The sequence below is a fragment of the Rhipicephalus microplus genome, chromosome 6 (genome assembly GCF_043290135.1).
Source record: "Rhipicephalus microplus isolate Deutch F79 chromosome 6, USDA_Rmic, whole genome shotgun sequence".
Lineage (NCBI taxonomy): Eukaryota > Metazoa > Arthropoda > Arachnida > Ixodida > Ixodidae > Rhipicephalus > Rhipicephalus microplus.
In genome coordinates, this window is record NC_134705.1 from 43,399,794 (window position 1) to 43,419,156 (window position 19,363).

Here is a 19,363-nt window from a genome sequence, read left to right on the forward strand (position 1 = left end):
TTACCATAAACCGTAAGATTGATCTTGCAAGCTTCGTCGTACTACAGCATTACTCGAGAGATGTCATCTTTGGAATGAACTTCTTAAGCCTACATGGTGTTGTCATTGAGGAAAGAACAAAGTCGACAACACTATCCACCGGAAAAGCACTGCCACTGCACATGCCGTCAGGAAGGCCTGCCTTGAGTGTGCTGGAAGACCAAGTCACCATACCTCTTCGCTTCATCATCAGCATTTCCATCGGCACGCAGCAGTCAACATACATGCAAGTTGTCTTCAAAGGCTACCAGCACCTGCTGATCAACCACGAATTTTGCGTCACCAGAGGAATGGACGAGATGCGTGGAGCGAGTGCAAGAGTGATGCTCATGAACTTCAGCAACGAGCAAAAGCACGTCAGCAAATACATGAAAGCTTCCTACGTCGAAAGAATAGTGTAAGCCAGCAACACTTTCGCCCTCACTGAAAATTCCGCAGATCTCTGTCTTGGAACATCAAATAGTAACAGAAGAAAATGCCAGGCCAATCCATCAGAACCCGTACAGAGATTCGCCGCGGGAACGCGAGGACATAAACAAATAGGTCTACGTAATTGCCGCGACGATATTATCCAGCCTTCAAAAAGTCCATGGGCGTCACCGGTGGTGATACACCGGTGTCACACCGGCATTTTAATTGCGATCAGATCACGGGCATTTTTAAACGCGGGTATTTTTAATTGCGATCACCTGATTGGGTTCATGAATCATGATCCCAATCAGGTGCTTCTACACGGTAACCTTTAATCGCGATCAGGCCCAATCGAGATCAGGACAAGCGCAATACGCACATCATGATCAGGCTTAGAGATTGCGATTTTGTTTCGTCTGCACCCCCTGGTCACGCTTGTTGAAAAGCAAAATAAAAGAAAAATAAAGCATAGTTCTGCAAAAGCAAATTCAAAGAGGTAGATACTTATGTATAAAAAATCCGATGTGTTTCATTTTTAAAAATATTGGTAAATTGCATACTTTAAGATTACTATTGACCACATAGAGAAGGAGACGAGAAGCAGACGACAATGTAAACTCTCGCACCGTCGGAGCAGTTGTCATGGAGCCCCTCGAATCAAATTTATAATGAGTGACGCCGGGTTTTAAAACGTCACACCGTACGCGCACTTTATGGCCGAACGAAAAGACGTTTACAATAAATGAGGTACCAGAAGTGAAACTCCGGCATGTACAACGGCATTGCCGTTTCGCTACGACTGGATGTCTACGAGCAGGTGCCCTCAAAAATGAAGGTGAAGAACAAGATTCGCACACAGTGATACACGTAAGTGCAAACAAAAACTCTCAGAATGATGGATTTATGAAATAACTTTTGTACTGGCACGCAAAGTTTTAGAAGTTCGAGCGGTTCTTGCACAAATAACATATTGCTGACAAGTAGCTCTATTGAACTATCGTACGCTGAGTTTTGTCAACGATATGTTTTACGGCCCGCAAATGCAACCTGGTGCATATCCAGTGGCCCAAGCACGAATCGGATTAGCTTGAGCCGCGTAGCAGCGGCCATAAAGTTCATCGCGATCAAGCAAACCGATCTGGATCATTCTGATTGCAATTAAAAGTGCCCGTGTGACATCTCCATTAGATAAAAAAGGACGCAACACTACACTTCTGCGTTTACTATCGCCGACTCAACACAATCACTAATAAGGACGCATGCGTTGTCTCCCGAATGAGTGACATACTTGGTCGACTCAACAACGCCATATACTTTGCATCGATGAACCTTAAGATAGGCTAATCGCAATGCCCAGGTTAGGTTAGGTTAGGTTAGGTTAGGTTAGGTTAGGATAGGTGGCGCGCCGTGCAATTCAAGATGGCTGCGGAAGGTTGATAAACCCGTGAACTCGCATAAGGAAAGATAGGACGCACAGACGTACTCCCTTAGCCACTTTCACCGCATGGATTCTTGATTGTCGAATGAATGTATATCGAATCACATGCAGTACTTTCCCAACCGATAGGAACAGCTGAATGTTCGGTACCTCGATTCTTGCCGCAGTGCAAAGCGTGGTGGTGTCAGCTGATCGACCGCGTATCAACGATACTTTGCGTTATCCTGCGCATGGTACAGAAACTGCGCAAACTTAAGTTCACGTATGAACTTAACGACACCCCGAGATCATTAGTGCCGAACCTGTATGACGGATTCGCCCCAGAAGTAGTCCACTAGCGAATAGCGCGCCATCGCGACTGCACAGTACCGAATGTTTAACGCAGCCATGGTTATCAAACATATTTTGGCGTCATAATTACTTGCGCTGTAAGCATCATGCAGCTGCTTCCTCAACAACAACAGAACACAAGCGTCTAACTTCGCATTAAGTAGCGCTTGTGTCACAGACTGCGCAATTCCCCTCACTCATATGTTGCAGATTCCATTAGGACGATCGAAACAAGGATATCGACACGCGTACGCTTTTCGCAACGTTGAAATTGTGGAAATTTGTTCAACAACAACGTTGTTCGGACGTCACTGCATATTTTATTGCTCTAACCGTTTCGCTTCACTCGTCGAACTCGAGCATTTTGTAATATTCACTGTATTCGAGATACGTTCAATTCACTAAAATTGTGCTTTTATTTTGAGCTCACTGAAGGATATTATGCAATAAATACAATCAAAGTGACTTACCAGCGTCAAAAAACATCAACGCACGACGGGACGTGAAGTGCAACTCCACGCTCGTGAGCTAGCAGCTGATCGTTCATTGTCACGGTCACTCTAAGCGCGTTGACGACCATCTACGTCCAGTGAAATCTCCTCGACGCCAAGATGGCTTCCTTGAACATCACTGCTGAAAGTAATCTGAGGAATTCTCATCGCCAAACGAATTCGATAGCGCCGAAAACGCGTCACTCACCACGTTTATCTGAGGGTGCGGAGATCATTTCGCTCCAATACCACGCAAAAAAGAAATCGCTTGCAGTGTGCTGCCATCTATCAACGAACGCAAAAAACAAAAGTCACAGCATAGGCCAAGGTGTACAAACGCAAATTGCGAGCCAACATTACTTTCTGCGTACAATGAATTTCATGGGACTCATGCTCTACAAACGACTTGATGAATGCTATACGCACATAAAACAAGACGAGTTTTAACTGGAATGGTCCGACAATATTATTAGCGGTATTGCAGTCTGGTGCCCCTTAAGAAGTACAAGAGGGCTTTTGTGACTTTGCGCGTATGGGAAATCGTCGGCCAAGGTTCCAGGATATTCCCTTCTGTAAGCGGCCGCGAATCCAGCTTACAGAGCTTGGCTCCCATAAAACGTAGTTCAGAGTGGTATGCTGGGCAATGGCATAGAATGTGCTAGAGCGTTTCCTCGCAGGCGCAGATGTTGCATGCCGAAGTGCTCGCCATTCCAAGGAGACGAGAATACGCAATCGTAAATGCCACGGCCAACCTCATGCGACACAGTAAAGTTTCAGCCCATCGTACGAGCCCGGATAGCAAACGAAGTTGCAAGTTTGGGTCAATCGAATACAGGTGCGTGTTGGAGAAAACCGGCGTATTCCATTGTAGGGGAGCTATACGGCGAGCAAGTTATTGTGGTTGCCTTGCAGCGTCCGTTATCAAGAGTTGTACGGGCGTACGTAGCTCTTAGTCATGAGCCGAACGAGCCGCTTCATCCGCGTGGTCATTGCCGACAATTCCCCAATGACTCGGCAGCCACTGAAATACAATATTGTTTTCTTCCTTGAGCGCCTCGTGGTAGTCGTGCCTTATCTGATATACTAATTGTTCTTGTAACCGGTGCTGCATAACGAACCTCAGTGTCTGTAAGGCTGATCTCGAGTCCCAAAAAAATGGCCCATTGATTAGGTTGCTGCCGAAGAATGTATTTTACTGAACCTTGAAGCGCTCCGAGCTCTGCTGCTGTCGACGTCTTGGTGTGAGGAAACTTGTATTGAGGCAACACATTATCAGATGGAACAACCACTGCTCCTGTAGAGCTGATGGAATTAGTGGAGCCATCGGTGTAAACGTGTATGCGGTTGAAGTAGCTTTCGTCCAACAGACGCAAAGTCAATTGCTTTAGGGCTAGCAGTGACATGCGTGCCTTCTTAACGATTCCAGGAACTGATAAGCGCACGTAAGGTTGACGGAAACTTCATAACACAGCTGCTGGATTAATCGCAAGTTTGAAGCCAGGCGGTAATATGTCCCGATGTTTTGTCACAGTACCGCAGAACAAAGAATGGGGCTTCTACGCTGTAAAACACGCTAAATAATGTGAAGAAAGCCGTTTTAAATGCCGAATGTGTGCTCTCAGTGTCTCGACGGAAACTCCATAACGCAGCTGCTGGATGCATCCGAAGTTTGAAGCCAGGCGGTGATATGTCCTGATGTGTTGTCTCGGTACCGCAGAACGAAGAATGGGGCCTGCACGCTGTCAAACACGCTAAATGATGTGACGGAAGCCGTTATAAATGCCGAATGTGTGCTCTCAGTGTCTCAACAGTAATATGCGTTGTTACCGGCTGTTATTGTGTGATAACAATGGTTGCCACTGTCGATGAGCACCTTGGAAGGCCAAGACATGTCCGAAGTGCTTGGGCTTGTACGCTCTGTAGTGCACGGATGTTAGTCTTGCACGTGTTGGACAGGGCAAGAAGGCTGTACCGGAGAATTCCGAGAAAGAGGGCTGTATAAAGATGCAGCATGGAGTGCATGGATGGGCCCCATGATTTTCCGGCGACGAGCTTGAATACATTCTCAAAGCCAATGACCTTTATCTTCAGGAATTGGACATGCGGGCCACAGGTTAGGGTACGATATACAATGACACCTAATAATGTATGACTGCTTTTATATGCGATTGATCTGCCATCGATGCACAATGCGTACATAGACATCAGTTTACGTGTAAACGCCCCCACTGTGCATTTTTCTGTGGCGATAGTCAAACCTTGCTGGCGAAAGTATGCCGTTGTCGTCTTTGCCGCTTTCTGTATCTTTGGGCGCACTTGAGGCCGTGTCAGGCCGGACGCCCAAATGCAGATATTATCAGCATAGAGAGATACATAAGTCGTCTGTAGCAGCATGTCGGTGAGTCCCACCAAAACCAGGTCGAAAAGAGTTGGACCCAAAACACCACCTTGTGGCACCCCACGACTTGTGCAATGCTTATTCGTAGGCCCATCTTCAGTTAAAGCGAACATGAATCTATATGTGTGGTAGCTTCTTACCCATCGAAAGACACCACCTCCAAGTTCAGCTACTTCGAGAGCGTTGAGAATAGCCTCATGAGTCACGTTGTCATAGGCACCTTTCACGTCTAAGAAGAGAGCTACCGACAGCTGCTTCTTAGCTTTCTGTTGCTGAACAGAGGTCACTAAGTCAATGACGCTATCAATTGAAGACCGACCTCGTTGAAAGCCAGCCATAGCATCAGGATAGATGTTATAATGTTCCAGGTACCATTCCATGCGTGTACGCAGCATCCTCTCCATGACATTGCCTACGCAGCTTGCTAGTGCTATAGGCTGGCATGATGCCAATTCCAATGGAGACTTTTCGGGCTTCAAAAGGCACCAGGTGACTGCACTTCCACTCATCAGGCTCCATTACATCATGACAAGACCTATTGAAAATGTCCAGGAGACAGCGCTGTGCTTTCGGGCCTAGTTGACGTAGGGCAGTATAGGTCACTCCATCTGGACCTGGGGACGATGGGCGTCTGCATGTGTTCAATGCTGCACGAAGCTCTTCCACAATGAATGCAACCTGCATTTGCTGATCTCGTGCGACTGGAACGACCTGTAGTAATAGATCGATTGTTATAGAGATGTGGCCGGCAATCTTTGCACAAAATTCACCAGAAACATCAAGCTGTGAGCGACGTTGATGTATCGGCGGAGCATCGAAGTAATGACGCTGTTGCGGATGTAAGTGAATACCTCGAAGAGTCCTCAATACGGGAGACAAAGGCTTTCAAGGGCCTAGCGAGTCACAAAAACTCTTCCATCGTTGTTCCTGGAGTTTATGAATTCGACGCTGGATTTTATTCTGAATGCGTCTGGATTCTCTGAGGTCATAGATAGATTTCGTGCGTTTGTATCGTCTTTCGGCACGTCGGTGGACTGCTCGAAGTTGTTCCAACTCTTGGTCGAGTGCGGTACGTCTCCATTCTTTCGATCATATCTTTGTGGAAGTCTCCATCGCACAACAAGTCACTTCTTCAATGAATTCCAGCGGTTCGTTCATGCACTTTCTCCCCCCGCATATCTGATACTCTTCCCAGTCAATGAGGCTTGAGTGTCCAGGGGAAGGAGATTCGTCTAGATATCTGACTGTCACGTACGTGGGTATGGTCGCTGCCATGGGTTTCACTATCTGTGAACCACTGGACTTTCCTGACAATGCTATGCAACACTAATGTGAAGTCCAGGCAACTGCTATAGGTTACTCCTCGGAGATAAGCACGGCCATCGTCGTTCAGCGCCTGAAGCCCGTGCTCTGATGCCAGATCAACTAGGTTCGTGCCTTTTAGACTTGTCCTGATGCTTCCCCACAGTGGATGATGGGCGTTGAAGTCACCCATCAATATCCAAGATGCTGGGGTCGTTGAAATTATATCATTCAATATCTGTTGGTCTAGTCAACGTGACGGCGCTATACACGCGCCTAACAGCGTAAACGACGAATTCTTTTTTTTACATATAGACAAACGTAGTGATTCCCATTGTGAGAATGTACTCTTTGGCGAGCATAAGTGAGTTCTTTGCGGGTGTACACAGCAGCTTGACTTCGCTCAGTGCACGATAAAGAAACGAATGATTCATCGCCCGATAGTCGAGGTATTTTTGAAAAATGCGGTTCACAAATGACGATAATGGGAAACTGATTCTCGAAAATGAACTGACTAAACTCAGGAATTCTTGACTGTAGACATCTGGCGTTCCACTCAATTATGGAAGCACGCTTGACGTTTTCTTGAAAAGGCTGATGTGGTCTATGGTGCGCCATCTTGTTAGGTAAGTCCGGCAAGAATTGGTTCAAGTGTGTCCAAGACCTCAGCACGCATTTAGTGGCAGGGATCTTTAGACTAGACAAAAGAGTGCGAATAACACTCATGAACGACCTCAATGCAAAGAAAACTTGTACCTCTTGGGTGGATAGACTGCCTGTTGGGGGCACATGCATTGTTGACTGTCGATGTTGTGGTTCCTTAGACACGTGTACGCATGGTAAAGCGGGCCAGTCAGAGCCACATGTTCTCTGCTGCGCGGCAGTGTCTATCAGCATATCTGGACGTACCCCACCTGGTGCCGGGGGTGGGGGAGGTCGCTGTGGTCGTGATGGTGGTGGTGGTGGCGATGGTGGCGTAAGTGAAGGCACGTCCGGCACAGGACTGCTTTTTTTTCTTCGAGCCCCGCCGTCGATGGAAACGAAGTTGTTGAACAACCGTCACCGCTTCTTTTCGTGAGGATCCGTCTTTCACCATTTGGTTCAGAATGCTCCAGTTCTTCTTGAGTACTGGGCAGTCTTTCGATGAAGTCTCATGGTTTCCGTCAGTTGCTGCATTTTAGGAGAGTTGCTTGGCAAGCCTCTGCTTTGTGCGGTTCGGCGCAACGTGGGAATGCTTGCTTGTTGTTGCACACAGTTCTAACATGACCCAGTTTTAGATAGTTGTGGCAAAGTAGTGGCCTTGGGAAGTATGGTCGAGCAACGTGACGAAAGTGACCAACCTTTACATGCGGTGGCATGTAATCACCTCTGAAGGTCACCTCAATCGATGCAACGGGATTTGCAAAGCCGGCATACTTGTAATTTGTCCGTTGCATCAGTACCTGGCTTTATTAGCACAGGAAGGTCTGCGTTCAGTATGGAAACATCAACGTCAAAAATGACGCCCGTCGTCGTGTCACTATCCTGCGGAATATAAGCACTGAGATTGAAGTCTCCAAGCTCCGTGACAATTTGCAAGGTATGTAGCGCAGCCTGTTGCTGCGTCTAGGGCTGAGATATTCTTCCGTGGGTTGAGTTTGATATCCTTTATCTCATTAGGCGCGATAGCTTCGAGACGCGCTGACATCACTTTCTTGTTCATGTTCTTCAGGTTGATCAAAGAGTCGACAGGAACAACAAGTGTTATATGGCGTTTACTGTGCGCTGTAGAGAAGCTAGCTGGCGAAGACGCGCCGGCCATTCTCCTTTCAGCTTTACGCTTTATTGCAGGGATAAAATCGTCGTCACTGTCTTCACTACTCGCCATGTACAGTTCAGTGCTGTAACTGGTGCTGTAGTTCTTCCGGCTGTTGCGCTTCCTTGATGTTAACGTCGATAGCGACGCCAAGTCCGGATTGCGTACTGTGTTGTCTGGATCCATCGCTGCCCGCAGGATAGCGATGATCTTCAGAATACGTGAATTCACAAAAACAACACCAAACGAAATGAGCAGTGTTCGGCAGAAAAACACTTCGTCGTCGTCTCACAAGACAGAGACCAAGAAAAGACTGCATTCATAACACCAGACGACCTTTTCAAGTTCAAGATTATGCCCTTTGGTCTCTCCACAGCACCTGCAATTTTCCAGCGTGCTATGGATTGCGTGCTCACTGAATTGATGTAGCAGACCTAACTTGGGCACTTGGACGATGTGCTTTTCTCAAGCATTGAATTATCTCTAGTGCCTTGATGCTGTACTTCAAGCAATCAAAAATTCTTGACTAACTAAGAAGCCAGAAAAGTACCGCTTCGCATACGTGCAGCTCTTTTTCTTGAGGCGCGTGATAAGCAAGTCCTGGGTACGACCCAACCCCCAGAACACAACAGCCATCACTCCGTTCCCGTCGCCTACCGAAAAGAAGGGCGCGCATCGATTTTTCAGCCTCTGCACTATTATTGGAGTTTTGTCAAATATTTTGCCCACGTCACCGAGTTACTCACTCAATAACCTTACAAATACTGACGTCAAGTTCACATGGGAAATCCCACAGGAGAGATGATTTCACGAACTAAAATGATGCCTGCAGACGCTGCCGATACTTTCTCATTTGAACGGAAATGCGGACACAGAATACCACACCGACACAAGCAGTGTAGGGCTTGCAGCTATTATGGTGCAGAAGACTGACGAACTTGATAGGGTCATCAGTTATGCGAGTCGGCCGCTATCAATTTCGCAACAGAAAGAAGTGTCTTGCCATCATCTCGGTCACCTTCCAGTTTCGCCCCTACCTCTACGGCAGGCCTTTCAAAGTTGTCAGCGACAACCAAGCCCTCTCTTGGCTGGCTGACTTGAAGGACCCTTAAGGTTAGGGAGTGTTTTTATTGCCCTATTCATTCCTATCATGGAACCATTGACGTAGTGTCTCTGCATGTTAGGATAGTCGCCTTTCCAATTTCGCATTTCTGCGGACACTTGGTTTCCGAAATCGGCTAATATCTGACTAAAGCTCTTAGACAATCACACTATACTACTCTGTGTGTCGTGCACTTGGCTTTCTAATGGTTGCATTGGTAGGTCGCAAACTTGAGGTGACTTTGGGAGGGTGACTGCGCCATTCATGCCAGTACTTAAGGTGTTGTTGCCCACTGCTACAGGACATTAGGTCACTTGTGTTACGACTGCACTAGATATACTGGCTGATCCTGTTTCCGAAGCTTGCAGCATAGATTCGTGTTTCACTGCTATAGCTGACATAGCCTTTTTCAAATTCTGCGTTGCGCGAGAGTTTGACTTCTAAGTTCCTCGTTCTCCTGAGCTAACTACGTATTCTCTTCTGTGATTTTCCGGTAGTCGGGATTATCCTTTGTTGAAGCAGTAGTGGCTGTACGCTCTCAAGTAGTAATGTTTCGTAAATTTATTATATGTCGAGTGCGCATCCCTTCATAGATTATCGAATACAGCAGCATCAAAGCCATATGAAAAAGCGGCCTGGTCTATCAGTTCTAAGGCAATGCTATTCAGTTGGATTCATACAAATGTCATCGAGTGAGCCAAGGTGCTCTGGGAACCAATATATGTAATTTGCATCAATGATCTGTTCACTATTAATAATTCAAACTGCTTGTGGTGCGATCCTACCTCTGCGGAAAGCTCTGATGGCTGGTTTTGATTCACAGTATATCTTGGTGTAAGTTTATAGATGGGCAGAGAGTTTCCGCAATGTAGTATGAAACACAGCAAAAGGTTCATAGACTCTGCTATGGGCGTTGTTTACACGACTCTTTTTAGCTGTGGTAAAGTGTGCATAGCTCAGTCGGAAAGATGCATCAATGTTCGTCATCGAAAGCATGATTCTTTTTTGAGGTCCTGAGGGGCATCGCATCTCGCTGTTCATTGCAGAGAGTGCGGCTGCTATACTCTTTTGTAGGATACTGAACTGTTTTTTATATCTTACCATTAATTAACTCATTAGTTGACGGAAGCTTTTCCCATAAGAAACAGAAGAGAACAATGCGTCAGCCAGCCTTTGGTTTTGCTGCACATTAAAGAGTTTGCTATTCCAGATTAGGTTCTGGATAGTCTTTCTGCTTTTACTTTGTGTTATCTAGTGTCCACTTTGTACTTTGCCTGCACACGTATGCGTTGTTTTTGATTGCCTGCTTTTATATTCGTTTCGTTCCAATAAATCGTTTAGTTGCGAGAAAGCGCTCTTCCTCCCTTCCTTTGTGTTTATACGTGGCCTTTAACGATAGTTATACCGTGCATATCCAACTAGCCTAACATTAGATTCTGTTGCGATTCATTTCTAGTACCGGGGACACTAATTATGTTCCTCACCTTAATCTATCTCGCCCAGCCACGCAGGCTTCAATAATTGCCATATGTGTTTGCAAGGCAAGGGTGACTTCTTGGAACATTCGCTATGGAACCTGTCCACCTCATCTTCAAGCCTTGTCCGGATGGCTTCAACCCTTCGTTAGACATTCAAATAGAATGCACCGGATTCTGCAGCCCAAATCGCTCTGGCAAGTAAGAAACATCAAGGACTGGCTGAAGGTGTCGTGCAGCACGATGCGTGATACACGCTAGCAGCTGTTCTACAGGGACTGGTGCCACACTGGCAATGACATGGCCGAGTATCTCTGGCGACAAGTTCTTTCGCAACTTCCAAAGAGAAGAAATTGCATGCGCAAGCTCGAAAAGTGTTGAACCTCAGTGACACAACACTTTATCAGAAGCACCTTGATGTTCTCAACATGGGCCCCAAGCTTCGCTTTGAGCCATCACTCAAGGGGGTGGACACGTTGGTGTTAGCACTCTAGCATTTCCAGGCAAGTGGTGGAAAAGGATCGACCCAAGTGCATTTCGGAATATCTTGATACCATTGCGAAAACTGAGATGAATGTACAGGGTAGGGACACAATTTGCCCAATTTGTAAACTTTTAGCATCTAAGAAACTACAACTTCTTGTAGCTGCGAAAGAAGGTTTCTGTGTTGTTATGAATTAGGGCACCTATTCGGAGAGGGCCTTGGAAGCGCTCGACAAGAATTTTGTGCCTTCAAATCGCAAAAGTTGAAAAGTAGAGAAAAATGCTTGTTCTTTGCTTTCAGATATGAATGTTGAGCGGTTAGCTACTGCGGTCAAATCTGCTAAGCGATCTGAACTTGATATATTTTTTGGCCTAGGCACACAAGCCAGATATGCCATTCAGAGCGATTGTGTCTGAGCAATACACGTAACAAAGCGTTGTTTCGAGATACCTGCAAAACACTTTAGAAAGCCTTTTTATCATGAATCCATTTCGTGTCACTCATTCCGAAGCGGTGCTTTAGTTTCTGAGCACTGATAGCTCTAGCTAGTGTAGCGCTTTTAGCATAGACATTGAGGACTTGTACTATCCGATACATCAAGAAGAGCTGATGCTAAGCGCTCAAAGCGCGCATAGCGCAGGATAATGTGAACTGTCTTTGTGCCAGAAGTGAAAATCTCCTGTATCTAGTTTTCTAGAGTTACTTACCTTCTACTTGATGTCAACTTTTGTGGCTTGAGGAGGTAATCTATACGTCAAGAGATCAGCAATATGCTTAGGTTCTTCAGTAACTCCACTATTTAGGCGAACCTTTTCTAGAAAAGCTTGACGTGGCACTTCAAAACAGTTTTTCAGGACTCGCAGTTCACGTATTCAGATACGTTGATGATTTTCTCGTGTTCACAACGTCATTATATTTTATGCAAGATGTTGTTATTAAATTCAAGGTTCTTGAAGAAACAGACAAGAGACTGAACTTTTCTTTTGAGTTGCCACGTCTAAAGAAACTGCAATTTCTAGATTGTAAGTTGGTCTTCGAACCTCAGCATTATTGCTGATATTGTTGTCCTAGATCTGTTAAATAGGTAGAGCCAATCAAAGCTGGTGGAGAGAAGCATCGTTACCACGAGCTTGGGTTATTCTCTGAGAAAACCGTGCCAACACAGAATTAAAATGAGCTTTGACAATCAAGTAAGAAAACGAGAACAAGAAGGGTATCCTAATTATGCCATCACGTTACTGTGTAACAACAAGATTAAAAAACTAAAATTTGAATGGAACCACTCAGTGTGTCGTGATGAGAGTAGGAAAGGTAGGAAAATAGCAGTAACGTTTTATCTTCAGAAGACATCGCATGAACCTAAGCAACTCGGTAATAGATATAAAGTTGATGTGCTTTTCTCAGCCAAAAGCAAATCGCAGTCCATTTGTTCACGCATGCACAGAGAGTTTCCGCAATGTCGTAAGCAAAAAAGCAAAGGATTCGTGGACTGTGCGATGGGTGTTGTTTACATGACTCCTTTTAGCTGTGGTAAACTGTACATAGATCAGTCGGAAAGGTGCATGAATGTTCGTTTTAGAGAGCACAATTTTTCTTCGAAATCCTCAGGGGTATCGCATCTCGCTGTTGATTGCAAAGAGTGCGGCTGATATCCTCTCTTTTATGATACTGAACAAGTTTTTATATCTAACCATTATTAACTCATGAGTTGATGGAAGCTTTTCACGTAAGTAAAAGAGGACAACAATGTGTCAGCCAGCCTTAAATTTTGCTGCACGATAAAGAGCTTGACTTTCTAGATTATGTTTCTGGATAATTTTTCTGTTTTTACTGTGTTCTCGAGTTTCCACGGTTGTACTTTTCCCCTGTACACGCATGCGTTCTTTTTGTTTGCCTGCTTTTATATTTTTCTCTCTCTAATAAATGCTTTAGTTGCGAGAAAGCGCTTGTCCTTTCTTACTTTCTGTTTATTCGTGCACTTGGACGACAATTACACGATCGAACTCCGGTTGAGAGGCACCTCGGTATTCCGATCGTGGAAATTGTTCTTGCTCTTTAGCGACAGGTAGGTATTTGTCTATGAGTTGTTTAATAACAATTTTATTGTCTTGATTTTTAGGGTCTGTGCGTGTGGCCTGCGCAAGGCAGTGTCTCTGGTTGGACTTGATGTCTTGCTCGTCTACGGGGTACTTAATGAGTTTCAATGCCTTGCCGTTCCTGATCTGCCCATCGATTGTTTCAGAGAATTCATTCCACTGCTGATTACTTAGGTTGTTGCAGTGCTGTTCTCTTTGTTTATTCAGTTCTGCTATTTTCTTCCTTAGCTAACATTGAGTCTTTGAATCTATCATTTCATAGTAATTGTCTGCTTTGCTTCTTTTACGTGGGCTAGCTTAGAGTCCATGGCCTCTGCATTAGCCTCAGTTAGGAGCTGTCTGGTGGCCGCCTCTATATTATTCCTGATGAATTCGCACCACTCTTTGAGGCTTAATGAGGCAGTATTTGGTCTGTTTTGCGCTTGAATTCTGCGAAAGTCGCCCAGCTTCTCTTATTTGGTGCCTGCCGAGGGTTGGCGTCTCCCTCTAGCAACAGGGCAACGTCTGTACGCGACAATCCGCTCTTCTTCTTGCAGTCGCACGCCGCTCACACGTAGGAACCTGAAGGCAATGGCCCTCCGCCCTTTCGCAGGCCCTCTGGACAGCCCGAAGTTGAACTGAGAAGTCACCGCTGCTTAAGGCTTCCTCCCAGGCCTCTTATTTATTAAACTTAGCGTCACGTAACTACGTGCCGTCAAGCGTTTTTATGCACAAAGAACTTTTAGCAGGTTGATATTATGTAAGGTGATTTATCTGCTCGCACGACGGCTTCAAGCAGACGTAACAACTGATGTTTTGGGCACAGGCCTGAGCGCTGTCTTACAGCAGCAAGCTGGAGACGAGCTGAAAGCAATTTCGCTTGCATCGAGGTCACTTTCAGCCACAGAAAGAAAGTACTCCGCTGGAAAGAAAAAGGCACTGGCGTGTTTATTTGCCTGTGAACGCTGGCACGTGTACTTCTGGAGAATATGATTTCCTCGCAAGACTTATCATCAAGCACTAGTGACCCTGCTTTTGTGAAGAGTAAATGGCGAAAAGCCATTGCTGACTCCCAGATAATCAGCCAGCGCCAGGTTACTTTATAACACTTTCGGCATTGACTACAAAAGGGATCGCGACAATGTTGTGGCAGACATTTTGTCTAGGCTATCCATAGTATAAGACACGTCATCTGATGTTGAAAAGAAAGTTATTTTCTTTATTTTTTTCTGCACTACCAAGAAACAGGTGCAAACTGAGACAGCAGCAGATGAGACGCTACAATTGATCGCCAAATACACCAGAACAGGATGGCCAGCTAAAAAGATGTTGCCACAGAAGTTGATGCCATTTTACCTGTTGCGAGAACAACTTTCCGTTGTCGATGGCAAACTTCTAAGGGAGGGCAGAATAGTGGTGCCAGAGGTGTTTACGGCTCTGGTACTGGTAGCCGAGAATGGACAGGCAAGTTCCAACCTGCTATGTGTGTCATTCAGCAGACAAGTCGGAAAAGACTTTCATTGCTCTACTGAATTTGGTTACCTAAGCAAACCCTGAAAAAATGGCATTATTTACATTGTTGGACCCCTAAATATGTCTGGAGCAACGAGTCCAATGTTTATCATACCGTTTGTAGATTATTACATGAAATGACTTGAAGTTTGCCTCTCAAATGCTGTTACGTCACAGGCTGCCATGAAATTTAAAAGGGCAGTTTTTAACCAAGAGGGCTACCCAGGAGAGGTCGTAACTGACAACGAACCCCATATTAAGTCCGAGCTGCTCGAGAGCTTTTTGAAAGGAAGGGGCGTCAAGCACTAAGTTTCGTCGGTTTATTATCCTCAGGCTAATAGGTTACCCGAACTCTATTACATGAGCCTGAAGGACTTTATTAAACTGTCAGTTTTAAAGCAACGGCCTCTCAATCAAGACATCCTAGATTACGTGGCAGTTAATAGAGCTACGCCATACGTTACAACAGGCATTTCACCTGCAAACATTTAAGTGGGCGCCAGCCGAGAATTCGACTTGATGCCATTGGCGTGCCGTCAAAATATGTCACACAATAGCTTTCTATAGTGATGCCAGAGCTTCGCAAGTTCGTACAAGAGAATCAGCGCTGCATGAAGTAATACACAGATGACAAGAGAAGTGCAAACGTGCCAGAAATTTAGGAGGGAGATATGGTGTATGTAGGAAAGCCGGGAACTTATGCTAAGAGAGATTCGGCATAATCTCGTCCATTGACAGTCATCAAGACGCTTCTAGAGGGAGCTCTGAGGCTTCAAGATGGACGAGTTTGAAATGCCTCAAATTTACACGCGTACCGAAAGAACATCAAGTTACAGATAGTCAGATACATCAGCCACCAGCACCAACTGGTCAGGCAACCTCTCAAAGACCGATGGATCTGCCTCCAGTTCCAACGGAACCAATCGATGTTCCTACTGTCTCATTAGGACCTGGGTCTCCAGCCGGCAAGCTGTGCCTCAGAATTCGCATCCTTAGGCTTCAGTCATGAGAAATGTTCTGTGTCTGTGATGCCCTCATTCCCGAGGAGGACTACTTCGGTGCCGACTCCAGCCATGGAGAATGTGATGTGTCTGTAGTGCCGTCGGTTCCCGAGCTAGAGGACAACTTTCCTTAAAAGGAAACTGAGGATGCTATGGTTCAAAGAGAACCGTCAGCAAAAGTTTGGAGAAACCTAGAATGTTTCCGAGACTTGATGATCACCATTGTGTTCAAAGGGTTCATTCAGAGGGCCTCTGTGTTTCTTTTTCCGAAGGTGACGATGTTTTAATGTGCTAGCTGAAGTCATCAGCTAGCACACCACATTGGCGGTTGGCCATATCTAAAATGCTCCTTTATGTGAGAAATACTTTATATATTCTATTATTCGTTTGATAATTGAAGTTCCGTGGGGTTCTTTGACATGTGCAGCTCGGCGTCTGTCTCTTCCTGGCTCGCGCTCATTGCTATGCGGCACGATACAACAGTGGCCATGAAGGAGAACACTAAAAAAATAAAATAAATAATGCTTCGCCTAGCCATGCATGTCCATCATTGCAGTTTATTGTGAAAGTATTTATGGTCTCTAAACATGTAAAATACATAGTCAAGAACACCAAGATAACACAATTTATGTCGGCACTAAGTTTTAAGACAATATCATCGTGAGTGAATGAAGCATAAAGAGTCAGTGTTTCGGAACAGAGAGCCGTACCGATGCACCATATATGCTTTTTGCAACTTCATAAGTGATTGCAATATGAGTGTCGCATGACCGTGGCAGAATTGTTTCACACAATGTCTCTTTCTGTAGTAAAACCTACTAAAGGTGGTTTTAATGACGCTGGCAGTTGATGACCTGGCTTTTCACACAATGTCCTTTTCTGTAGGAAAACTACTAAACGTGGTTCTAATGACGCTGATAATTGATGACCTGGAATAATCGTGGCATAAATAACCTGAAAATATCGAATTTATTGCCGTGTAATTTCAGACTGGCTTTTTTTTATTTAGAACATATTTTGTCGAGAAACTGAATGAAGCCTCGTGCTGTAAAACTGGCGTTGGAAAATTCTGATATGACTTCACGCCAACGAAAATACCGGTCGTTGTACTTGGGGCCTAAGACTATTGTCTCCAATTTAGACTATCATCAATTTAGACTGTTGCAGCATAGGCCATTATTTTGCTGCGCTTCATTATATCACAGTACCCAGTAGAACATCGACACAATCGGAACAAGTAAACAATTCATTATTGTGTCTGAGCTGCTTCGATATATAACTACCTATGTATTATGTATTTGTTCTAAGGGTCATGGTACTACAAGCATGAATCAATGAAAGTGTGTGAGTAGCCAAACAACTTCTTATCAGTGCAAGTCTAACTGAACAACAATAGTGCTTGATTATAAAAAGTGTCTTAAATTTTTACTTGTGGCTTCATGGAAAATTTCTTGTTTTATAGGGCCCAGCATCTGACAAGTTTTCTCTTCATCACTTCTTGCATTTCTTAGTTTTTTTCGAAATTCGAGATCACCTTACTTCCCTGCACTTTTTTTTTAAGAGTATTTCTGTGTATTTGAAAGGCGAAAAACTACGTAAAATCAAACTACGGCATCTATTCAGCGTAGTGGTGGGTATAGTTAAAAACAAGCGTTTACCACATACTGCCACGCATAACACCATGGGTTTTCAGCGGCCATTTGGTGGTCTATTCAGCGTTTTGAGAAGCTGAATTTACCGGTTGTCTTCAATAATCATGTCTGCCGCTTTTTCTGCTATCATATACACTGCTGCGTTAAGGTTTGCTGACACTATGTAGGGCATAACTGACGCGTCGACCACTCTCAGTCCCTTCACGCCTCCACGCACCCTGCGAGAAACACGAGAACAGGCATGAGACACACATAAGCAACCATATAATTTATCAACACGGGCTAACTGGTTGAATCATTCAACCCAGTCAATAGCATTAGCACAATACGAGTACAAAAAGAGAGGACATTTATCAAATAATGGTTTTTGGCATTGCTTTATTTTCTCCCAAATTTCTGTTTATTTGTCGGATGGGCAAATATTACAACGTCATCATTATGCAGGATCGTGTAACGTTGCGAATCAGCTTTGCCATGTCGAAAGGCAGACAGAAGTAACAATAAACAACATAAAAAAAACTTTTGAAGTTTTTGTGAGTGGGAGTGTACAATGACTCAGTTCACAGCATATTTGTGCGTGTCCAATTTATGGGATGATCAGTTCCTATTAAAGATTGTGCTAATTTCTTAGCAGTCACGATGAACAGTAACCAAAGAGACAGATCAATCGCTTCTCGAATTTTGAAGGATGGTACACACTGCTTTCACAAAGAATACGGCAACATTTTTTATTTATTTATTTATTTATTTATTTATTTATAATTTAAATCATACCGCGGTCACGAAGGACATTGCACGTTGTTCACTACAAGGCTGAAAATTTGCACGCACAAATACAGCCGTAAGGTACAAAAGCTCACAAAAGAGGGAAACAAAGCAAACCTTTCGGATGTCTGGAAGTATTACATGAACTCAGCGCAACCTTTCTAACTACCAAAATATTACAGGGAACCGGCTAGCATATTGCGCAGTGTAAATAAAGCTGTGAAAAGAATGGTTGCAAGGCAAACTATATATTCGGTCTACTTCAATGTCTGTTCTTTTTTATCTATGTTTATTTGCTCTGCTGAAACGTGGTAGTCTGGGGCAGTGCCAAGTAGACAATGGCCGAATAATTTTAAACAACTCAGATGGCAGATAAGAAAGCCGCAGTGAATTGAGATTGCAGTCATTAAAACTACCTAAAATATTACGTACTTTTTGCCAGTAAACGCTTCTTGCCGATGTGACACAATCAGAAACCGAAAATATGCTATTGAGATATCACCGCATATTCGAAGCCTCGCCGCGGTAGTACAGTGGCCAAGGTACTCGGCTGCTGACCCGCAGGTCGTGCGATGGAATCCCGGCTGCGGGGGCCGCATTTTCGATGGAGGCGAAAAAGCTGCTGGCCGGTGTGCTCAGATTTAGGTGCACATTAAAGAGCCCCAGGTGGTCTATATTTCCGGAGCCCTCCACTATGGCGCCTCTCATAGTCATATGATGGTTTTGGGGCGTTGAACCCCACATCTCCAACAATCAAGTCAAGCGTATATTCAATAAAACACAATGAATCAATATTATCAGTGTTTTTATGAGCGCGATAAGAACACGGTTTTCTCATGAAGAAATTCATGGCTTTATTACTTTAGTATCACACGCCATAGTCCCTACAATGTGTACAAAAAGACGCCTCGCTAAATTTTGCCACTGTGCATATAAGACACACATAACGTTTTCGGTGCTATGCAGGTATACATGCACATTATGGTAAACAAATTATGCATTAAAGCCTTAAGTTCGCCGCTTACAAAACGAAGTAGAAATGCAGCAGAAGAATGACCATCCCTTTCGGTTTTTTTTTTCCACTCTGAAAATA

The 19,363-nt window shown here is 44.6% G+C and overlaps 1 protein-coding gene across 4 annotated transcripts in view; it reads right to left on the reverse strand.

Moving 5' to 3' along the window:
• Positions 1-16,390: 16,390 nt before the first annotated feature.
• Positions 16,391-19,363, reverse strand: part of LOC142765256 (4-pyridoxate dehydrogenase-like) — a 213,029-nt gene continuing 210,056 nt past the window's right edge. For all 4 annotated transcript variants that reach the window (XM_075865960.1, XM_075865959.1, XM_075865962.1 and 1 more), the window contains one exon: positions 16,391-17,723. In XM_075865960.1, coding sequence (XP_075722075.1) covers positions 17,588-17,723 — 136 coding nt within the window. In that variant the 3' untranslated portion in view covers positions 16,391-17,587. The remainder of the gene's footprint in view (positions 17,724-19,363) is intronic.